Genomic DNA, 10,735 nt, shown 5'->3' on the forward strand with positions numbered 1-10,735 from the left:
AATAAAAAATAAAAAATAAAAAACAAAAAACAAAAAATTCTTCAGACAACCACACGTATGCGTATATTGGGTATCTTTCTTTACCACTGTTTTTTAAAAAATATATATTTTAAACAAAATATCATATTATATATTATTTTAATACCAAATCTAAACCAAATTTTTTCTTTTGTTTTTTTTTTATATATTCATTTTCTATTATTTTGAATAGTCTAAAATAGTTAGTAAAATATTTCATCCTTTCTAGTTCAATGTATCTTTTTACCATTTTTCGTTCAGCTCACCCGAAAGTATGTCTTTCATTTTTTAGTAAAAGTGAATTTACATTAATACAAGATACTTTTTAGTTAAATTACAAATATACCATTACACATAAAATTATATTTTAAGTAAATCAAAAAATAAAAATATCAAAACCTTTTGCTCACTTTCACTAATAATAAAATACTACTCTCTTCGTCCGGCTCTAAGGGTCTTATTTATCTTTTGCGTCATTGTATTTAATATTTAAAATATTATTATATTTGTATAATTTTTTGCACAAATATCATTATAATAATACTATAAGACACTGATAGAAGTATTTTTATCATTTTTTATTTGTACTAAGTTTTCATATAATAATTAATGTTCAAAGATCAACATTGAAAAAATAAATGAAACTCTTAGACTCGGACATAGTATTATTTTCTAATCTACTAAAAACTTAAAATCCTTTTCAAGAGGCAGTCTCTCTTTCTCTATATAAAACCTTACCTGACCCCAACAAGAACTCATCGATCCATACACATTAATGTAATATATATATATAGATCTAGGTTTGGGTATGGGTGTAAGCTGGTGGAGAGTGTTTGTTGCGGTGGCGGCGTTCTTGGCAGCCGCCGCCGTATTGGTGGTGGCAGGAAAGGACAACGGGAACGGGTTCTGCGGGATGAGCCAAGAGCAGCTGTACGAGTGCAAGGCGGCGGTGGCGACGGGCAGTGCAGTTCCGCCGCCGAGTAGCACGTGCTGCGAGGCGCTGGCGATGGCGAACGTCACGTGCTTCTGTGACTTCAAGAACAACATCTACTTGCCTTTGCTGGGGATTAATGCTACCAGAGCCATGCAGCTGCCCTCCATTTGTGACCCCAAAAAAACTGCTACCTGCAACTAAATTTAAGTAATTATTAATTTATAAGCTTGTCTGTCTATGTGCGCCTTTTTTTTAATTTAGATGTGAGGATTCGTAGTCGTTACCTTCAAATAAATTTTCTGTTTATTAATTATCGGTTGAGGATGAGATATGTATGCATGTATACGACTGATGTTTTTGAAGAACTATTATGGACGGATGAGATCCTCAGTACTATTTGAATTGTATTATAATTTTTTTAGTTTGTTAAAATGCATACCGTAGTTTGAAGGTGAGTTGAGATAACTCGTAGCAGAGTGAATTAGGTAGCGGACGGGAAATATAATACTCTCGTTTGGACTTTGGATACTAATAAAACCATTGAGGGCTGTTGACAATACGGAAATCTTGTTCGAAATTCACCTTTTCCTTATTGGGCTCGGGCATATATGTTTGGAATTGATTCCATTTTGGAGAGTTGAAAAAGCACTATCTCGTTGAAAAGTTCTATACATATGGCTCCAATAAAAAAAATATTCTTGTGATACCGATTCGAAATGTCCCGAAATCCCCCGCTCTTCGGGGCTGTCCTCATCGTCGAGGTTCATAACTCTGCTGCGTAAAAACGGGATATGCGTAATTTAATCGCATTTTAAATTTTAAATTTTATAATTTTCTTAATTTTAATTAAACTATTTACTTATCTTAATCTTGATATGTAATTATTTTTACTAAATAATACTCCCTCCGTCCACAAGAAAAGTATACAATTACTTTTGGCGCAGTGTTTAAGAAATAATAGTATTTTAATTATAGTGGGTAGTTAAAAGTAGTGTAATGACATTTTTGCCCTTGCTTTTTGGTGTAAAAGTAATGATGTGATGTAAAGTAAGGGTATTTGTGGAAAAAAAGTAAGGTATTTAATGAAATGTTTACTTTGTAATTTGACGTCCCAAAATAGAAACATGTATACTTTCTAGCTGGACGGAGGGAGTAATTATTTTTACTAATACATTTTTTAATTACTTACTAATTATACTTTATCCCGTGTCTACAGTAATAAACTCATATTACATGGGACGGAGGGAATAATTATTATCCCGTATTTAGTTTTTTTTTTAAATTTATACAAAAATATAAAGAATTAAATTATCAAATTTATCTTATACATTTTCTCTAATAAATAGTATAATATTATTATTTTTTGACCAGCTAAAAAAACAAAATGATATATTTAGTTGGTACAAATGAAATATTATGTATAGTATAATTATAATATACTTTTACGGTTATATTTTGTAAGAGTTTTGAAACATGTTTTATATTAAATTAAAAAATTAATTTACTAAACATTTCATATTATGTTGAATTTTGTTTTTTTTTTTTTCCTTTAATTCTTTCTTTTGTCTATGTCGCTCGCTTCTTTACAGTGATTTTTCATTGTTTGTTTTATTTGTCTTTCATATTTTATTGTTCTATATTTTTTTTCTTCTTATTGATTGGTTTGTAAAATCAATTATATTCCATTTTTAAAATATTTGCTATTATTATTATTATTATTATTTTTAAATAAAAAACCAACTAATAACATTTAGAATTAAAATTATTTTATATTTATTATTGGAACTGTACTATACAATATTTTAACTATTTTTTTGGATATTAATTATAAAATATTTATAATTTTAGTATTTTTTAATATTGTTAATAAGTCCGGGTTAAACAAGCTAATCTTACCCCACCCTACTGTGAGTACCTACAAATAATTCATTTATTTGTGAATTATAGTAAATTATGGATTAATATTAAAATTGCCCAAATAAAATAAAAAACAACTATGTTTTAAATGGCCCAAAAAATTATTGTTGATGGGCCTGAATTATTGGCCCATCTTCTATTGTTTTAATATACAATAATGTCATTGCTAGGGTTTTAGTTTGATACTCAATTCCTGCCGTCTATAAAATCACTGGGGAGGCGGAGCCGCTTCAACTTGGTAGCGCTTATTTCACCAACGCCGGCGATTTTCCGGCGATGACGCCTCCGTCGCGGTGGTGTGTCTCTTCTCTCGGCTTAATTTTGCTTTGTTAGCTTTGTTGTTTGGTGTGCAATTCTAGTGATCTTTTAATAGCGTAATTTGCTCTGCTCTGCCTTCATAATCCCAGATAAGCTTATAAAACTGGTTCTTATCTGATTCATGGGAGGCAAAGAATAAATCGTGGAAGTTTCGCTGATAACGCCGTTTCTTCTCGCAAAACGGTGTTTACTAGTATCTCTACCACACAATGATGCATCTATTTTCGCGTAGTTTGTGGATACGACGACGTCGTATCATCATTTCAGATTTGGTTTTAAGCTGTATGTATATGTATGATTTTTTTATATGATTTAAAAAATGAAATAGTTCGTTCTATTACATTTTGAATGAATCACGTGGATTTGATCTTTTCACTTTTATTTTTTACAGACAATAAAATTAAATGGCAAAAGAGGTTTGTTTACTTGGGCTATGTTTTCTGTTTTTCTGTAGGCTTTGACTATTAGATCAGGCCCAATGTTTTGTATGAAAAAATATTTTGATATTTATAAGAGATTATTGATTTGTATTTTAAAATATTAAAACGGACTTTTGATGTTACAGAGGTGTATTTGTTTTTTTTTTAATTATTATTATTTTTATAAAGTGCACACTGGCTAAATTCTTGGTCGAACCTAATATTTTGCAAATCAGACCGAACCATATGTGGTTTAGGGTTGAGGCAGGTGGCCTGAGGCATCGAGGTTTTGAACCCATGACCTCACTCTCACAAGTTTAACTCCTACAAAACTATAGAGTTAAAATTTTTGTACTCCATTTGTTCCATAACATAACAAAGTATCTATTTTTTCATTTTAGTCTGTCTCATAACAAAGTATTCATTTTTTTTGTAACTTTACTATCTACCTAACATTACAAATATCTTTACAACTTATAATATATTACACAAATGTCATTACATTTATATCTCATATACTAATAAGGTTATTTTAGTCATTTTTACTTTATTCATACTATATTTCAATATAATACTAATGTCTAAAATTACGTGCAAAAAACAAATGAATATTTAGTTTTGGGACGGATGGAGTATTAATTTATAATAAAGTATATGTATTTTTATGAAATGGGAGTTGTTTGATGTAGTAATATGAATAGTAGTATTTTATTGATTAGTGAAAATGTTCAAGAAAAAAATTATTCTATGAATAGTAATGTTCCAATTTTCATGAATCAACATTATATTAATATAAATATTATTTTGTAAAGAATAAATTTTTTTTAATATAAATAAATAAAAATTTTAAATATATATTTATAATTAAAATAGTTTAATTTTAAAAAGAAGTAGGAAATTTGTTTATTGAATATAGTTAGAATAGAAAATTTTGAAACATATGTGGCGGTTTCAGACTTTATAGTCTATGACAATGATCAATACATTAATTAATTTTGAAAATTAAATGTTACCATTGATATGTAAGTATAATATTACAATATGTCAATTGGAGCTAATGAGTATTATTAGTCGGTCACATTATTTACTCAATAAGGCATTTTTATTTATATGCAAAACAAACATGATGGTATCTTGTGCTTAATTAATTATGTATGTGTTACTCTCGTTTTTAGTCAAATTTTTTCCAGAAAAAAATAAATAAATAAATAAATTATGAGTATATAAAAATATGGCGGGCTGGTATATATTTATTATAATTGTCTATATCCGATAATACAATAATATAGATGTACATATTTGACTTCTCTATTGTGTAACATTGCAAGAATTAATATATATCTTACACGCATACAAAGTAGAGATGAGCAAAATATTCGAAATTCAAAAATTTGATTCGAATCAAATTGAATTTTAAATTTTGGTTCGGATTTTCGAATTAGTTTGAATTGAATATTTTGTAAATTTTGAATTTTCGAATCAATTTGAATGAGTATTTACATAGATATTTTTTTAAGTTCCGGCAATATTCATCTGATCATCAAATTTTGAAATATTACATTGAATATTGTGTTTGTTTTATAAAATGGTTTGACGGGATATTTTTTTTTTTATGTGAATTATAAAAAGTTGTATAAATAATATAAAAATAATAAATATATGTAATATACTCCATCCGTCCCACATAATTTGTTCATATTTTTTATTTTCGTCTGTCTCACATAACTTATATAACTTGTCATTTTTATTTTTGGAAATATAATTATGCACTTTAGTCGCATTTTAAATTTTATAATTTGTTTAATTTTAATTAAACTATTTACTTATTTTAATCTTAATCTATAATTATTTTTACTAAATAATAATTATTTTTACAAATGCACTTTTTAATTACTTATTAATTATAATTTAGCTAAATTCTTGTGTCTACACTGATACACCCATATTACATTGGACAGAGGGAATAATATTTTTTTGGAAAAATTTGTTGAATAAATAAAAAGAGAACGCACTTTTTTTTATAATATATTATATAGTTTTTTACTCTATTTTTGTTTTTTTTTAAAAAAATTAATCCAAAACTAAAAAAATCATAAATTTCTATTTAAAAAAAAAAAAAGAAACTCCAAAACTAAAAGAATTGTAAGTAGGGCCATTCATATTTTTATAAATAAATTTGAGATTATACAGTAAAATAAAAATTTAACAAAAAAATAAAAAGAGTATCTGTTAAGTGAAATTACATTTGTTGAATAATAATAAAGCTATGATTGCACCCTTAAAATAATGAACTAATTATGTCCACAAATTTGAATGTTTGACTCAATAAAACCAATTGGTGAGTCAACCCCAAGGACTACTTAAATACTACTCCCTCGCTCCCATGTAATACAGGTCTATTATCGTAGATACGGAAATTTAAGTAAAGTATAATTAATAAATAATTAAAAAATGTATTAGTAAAAATAATTATAAATTAAGATTAAGATAACTAAATAGTTTAATTAAGATTACGAAAATTTTAAATTTTAAATTTTAAATTTTAAAATATAATTAAAGTTTATAATTAATTTTTCAAAAAAAAAATGACAAATTATATGGGACGGACGAAAATAAAAAATAGGGACAAATTATGTGGGACGGAGGAAGTAAAATAAATCCAAACCAGATTGGACCTTACTTCTGTATCGAATAAATTTATGATTTGCGCTCTCATCACACTCATACATAATAATCATTTCTGTCTTTGTGTTAATTTTGTTTTTAGCATTTTCAATTTTTAAAAAGTTGAAATGATTTAGATGTGATGTCATATTTTTATACTCTATTCAGTGGACAAATGGAGTAAATATTACTTCATTTTTATTTTTTTTATTACTCTTTCCGTCCAACAAAAAATATTTTATTTTTTATTTTTATTTATCTCAAAATAAAGATACTATTTTTTAATTTAATAATTGTACTATCTATTAATATAATAAATAGTCTTCCAATTTACAACATATTACACAAATGACATTATTTTTATATTACACAATATTAATAAGAGTATTTTCGTCTTTTTTTATTACAATCTAATATAATATTAATACTTCCCCCGTCGCATTGAAATGTTACCATTTTCCATTTTCGTTCGTTCTAAAACAAAGTTACTATTTTTTAATTTAGTAACTGTACTACCTACTTAACATAATTAATACCCTTTCAACTTACAATGTATTATACAAATATCATTACTTTTATATTACACCATACTAGTAGGGGTATTTTTGTCTTTTTTACTACAATCTAATATAATACTAATATTCAAAAATCTACGTGCAAAGAAGCAAACGCCACCCTTCCAACGGGACGGAGAGAGTATTAAAAAATTTACGTATAAAATGCAACCGTTATTCTTTATGTGAGACGGATGAGGTATTTTGGTTCGTTCTACCTCAAAATATCTGTTTCATATGTTTGGTAATCTTTCTTAATTAATTAATTAATTAATAATCCCTCTCCCAATATATGTACGTCCTGTTACACAAGACATTCTTACTCATTTGGTATTATTTAATTTTAAAAAAATATTGTATCAAATATTTTTTTTTTCTCACAAAAAATCAAATTAAATATTAACTTTTTATCAAAAATTCCTATCTAAACAAACACGTGTGATGAGAACTATATTGTAACAGGCGACATGTACAACAAAGTTATGAAAAACAAAAATACAACAAATAATAATGTGTGTGCAAGTTGCAAATTATGTAATGCAATCAACCAAACATGACCAATGGAATCCTCAGCCACTCTCTCTACTCTAGGCATTGCAATCTGTCTTATCCACGATTTAATAATAATAATAATATCCATATTTCAAACTACACTCTTCCTCTTCGTCTTCTTCATCCCTCACTCATATATATATATATATATATATACACATCTACCTGTATGCATTCACACACACATATGTCCTGAACAGATAGATAATAATCAAAATCAGTCCTCCATCAGTACTACTATGGCAGCAGATCAGTCGAAAACGGAGAAGAACGATGACCCTACCCGTATGCCCATACCCGCTTTCGACCCGCCCAGAAAACCCAAAAGAAACAAATACGCCTTGCTCTGTGCATTCTTAGCTTCGCTCACCTCCATCTTGCTCGGATATGGTAATAATTACCATTAACTCTCTCTCTCTAGATATACATACATATATATATATATATGTTCTTGTGTAATTAATTAATTAATTAAATGCAGATATAGGAGTGATGAGTGGTGCGATTATTTACATCCAAAAAGACCTCCGAATAAGCGACGTTCAGAAAGAGGTCATTATGGGCATTCTCAACGTCTACTCTCTAATCGGCTCCGCCGCCGCCGGCCGTACGTCGGACTGGATCGGCCGCCGCTACACCATAGTCTTCGCCGGCGCGATATTCTTTGTCGGCGCCTTGCTCATGGGGTTCGCCCCTAACTACGCCTTCCTGATGGTCGGCCGATTCGTCGCCGGCGTCGGCGTCGGCTACGCCCTCATGATCGCCCCCGTTTACACGGCGGAGGTCGCCCCCACCTCCATCCGCGGCTTCCTCACCTCCTTCGCCGATCTATTCATCAATTTCGGTAACTACTTAATTAATTAATTAATTTTTCTGGTTATATATGTTGGGTATTTAATTTAAAAAAGTGGACTATGAATAAATTAATTTGTTCCATATTTTATATAATTAATTTATTTTGATTGAAAAAAATTAAATAATTGAATAAAATAGTAATATGTTGCAATCGAAATAAATAGTTTTTCTTCGTGATTAAATACAAAATAATGCACAATAATAAAAGAATAATAGTATCATATTAATAGTAAGTATGAAAGTATTTTTAAAAGAAAAAAAAGCTTCTTTTACTTTATGTAATTATAGTGAAAAATTGAGGATAATTTTATTTAAAAAATAAAGAGTTTGTTACTAAGAATTAAAATAAGATTATTGTTTTAAGAAAAAAAAAAAAAAATTATTGTTTTACGATGGGAAGTATATTATATTTTTCTCCCTCTCTGAAAAAATATGAAAAATCAATTCTCAAGTCTCTCAATTCTCTCTTTTAAATCTTTAGAAATTTATCTGTAAATTTGTTTTTTTTTTTATTCAATTTGCAGAATTTTTTTTGATTCATTTTATTCGGGAGGACCAAAAAAATTATGTGGCACGCGAGGCTAGGATTTTATTTCGCAAATGATCTGATTTGTGTTTTTCAGATTCCGCAGTATCTCAGATCAGCTAATAAAATTTTCAACAATATCTTTACTAATTAAGCTCGTCGTCGTCTTCATCAATCAGGAATCTTACTCGGCTACGTCTCGAACTTCGCCTTCTCGAACCTTCCGACGAACTTAGGGTGGCGACTGATGCTCGGAATCGGCGCCGTCCCCGCCGTATTCCTGGCCCTCGGCGTCCTCGCCATGCCGGAGTCTCCCCGCTGGCTCGTAATGCAAGGCCGCCTCGCCGAGGCCAAGCGCGTCCTCGACCGAACCTCCGACTCGCCGGAAGAATCCTCATCCCGATTTTCCGACATCAAGCAAGCCGCCGGCATACCCCAAAACTCCGACGACGTCGTATTACTCCACAAGCCCCACCACGGCGAAGGCGTGTGGCGCGACCTCCTCTTCCGCCCCACCCCCGCCGTCCGCCACATCCTCCTCTGCGCCGCCGGCGTCCATTTCTTCCAGCAAGCCAGCGGCATCGACTCGGTAGTGCTCTACAGCCCCGAAATCTTCGAAAAAGCCGGAATTAAAAACGACACCGACAAGCTGCTGGCGACAATGGCGGTCGGGTTCACCAAAACCCTCGTCATCCTCGTGGCCACATTTCAGGTCGACAAGGTCGGCCGCCGGCGGCTGTTTCTGACGAGCATGGCCGGAATGATCGTTTCTTTATTAGGGCTAGCGACGGGGCTGACTCTGATCGGGCATTCCGATCGGAAAATGGTGCCCGCGGTGGGGCTGTGCATAGCCACCGTGCTGTCGTATGTTTCATTTTTTTCGATCGGAATGGGGCCGGTGACGTTCGCGTACTCGTCGGAGATATTTCCGCTCCGGCTGCGGGCGCAGGGATTCAGTATTGTGATAGCGGTGAACAGAGTGGCGAGCGGGGTGCTGACAATGACGTTTATATCCCTGTACAAGGCGGTGAGTATTGGGGGAGCGTTTTTTGTGTACGCGGGGATTGGAGGGGTAGGATGGGTATTTCTGTACACGTTTTGTCCGGAGACGAAGGGGAGACCGTTGGAGGAAATAGAGGGGTTATTTGGGGGCGTTTTTAAGTGGCGGAGGAGAGAGAAGGCGGGGCAGGTCGAATTGGAGACTACTGCAGGAAGTAGTACTGTATAGGATTGGATTGGATAGGATAGGGACGTGGGTCGTCGGGGTCAAATGTTCTTGTTTTCTTGAAATGAAATAATTTGTGGAAATCGTCGCAATGAGATGATCTTTGGTCCCAAAAATAAATTTTACTCCTCCGTCACGTAACTATGTTTCTGTCTAATAACTATATATTAATTTGCATTTTACATAGAGTTTTAAAAATATTAGTATTATATTAAGATATAGTAGAAATAAAGTAAAAATGACTAAAATGACCTTATTAGTATTGTATGATATAAAAGTAATGTTATTTGTGTAATATATTAAAAATTATAATGATATTTGTAATACTAGATAGATAGTACATTTACTAAAAAAAAAAATTAATACTCTGTTACGAGACGGAGGAAGTATTTTTCTATTTTCATGTGTATATATATATTATATGTGTTAAGAAAAAATGATAAATTATGTTAATGAGACAGAAAATTCGATTTAGTGTTCTCTTCCGCTAATGTTAGAAGTTAAAGAGAAAATTATGAAAATAAAGAATGCACAGAAAATATATATACACAAGTAAAGTTGGGGTTGAACTAAAATAAATAGTAGAAATAATATTTATATAGCTACCAACTAAAATGATTAAGGAACAAAATTATGCTTTTTCAGCATTTTAATACTATGTCTCAATAAAATATATGATACTACTATTTTGTAAAAAATAAAATTTATATAATACAAATAAATAAAAAATATTTATTTATTTATTATTACCAT

At 30.7% G+C, this 10,735-nt stretch overlaps 2 protein-coding genes and 1 non-coding gene across 3 annotated transcripts; all 3 read left to right on the forward strand.

The window, feature by feature from the left end:
* The first annotated feature begins 758 nt into the window (after positions 1 to 758).
* On the forward strand, positions 759 to 1,348 carry LOC127261075 (putative lipid-transfer protein DIR1). The gene has a single exon (XM_051289239.1). It carries the CDS (start codon positions 827 to 829, stop codon positions 1,151 to 1,153), a length of 327 nt encoding a protein of 108 aa, XP_051145196.1. The 5' UTR covers positions 759 to 826; the 3' UTR covers positions 1,154 to 1,348.
* A 1,921-nt stretch (positions 1,349 to 3,269) lies between these two features.
* On the forward strand, positions 3,270 to 3,399 carry LOC127261439 (small nucleolar RNA snoR83). The gene has a single exon (XR_007840923.1). It is a non-coding gene; the product is annotated as a small nucleolar RNA snoR83 (small nucleolar RNA).
* Positions 3,400 to 7,474: 4,075 nt separating this feature from the next.
* LOC127260523 (polyol transporter 5-like) lies at positions 7,475 to 10,142 on the forward strand. The gene is made up of 3 exons (XM_051288273.1): positions 7,475 to 7,766; positions 7,858 to 8,220; positions 8,937 to 10,142. Exons 1-3 carry the CDS (start codon positions 7,616 to 7,618, stop codon positions 9,983 to 9,985), a joined length of 1,563 nt encoding a protein of 520 aa, XP_051144230.1. The 5' UTR covers positions 7,475 to 7,615; the 3' UTR covers positions 9,986 to 10,142.
* Positions 10,143 to 10,735: the final 593 nt, after the last annotated feature.

This window comes from Andrographis paniculata, unplaced genomic scaffold (genome assembly GCF_009805555.1).
Source record: "Andrographis paniculata isolate CXL003 unplaced genomic scaffold, ASM980555v1 Contig62END, whole genome shotgun sequence".
In the NCBI taxonomy this organism is placed as follows: Eukaryota; Viridiplantae; Streptophyta; class Magnoliopsida; order Lamiales; family Acanthaceae; genus Andrographis; species Andrographis paniculata.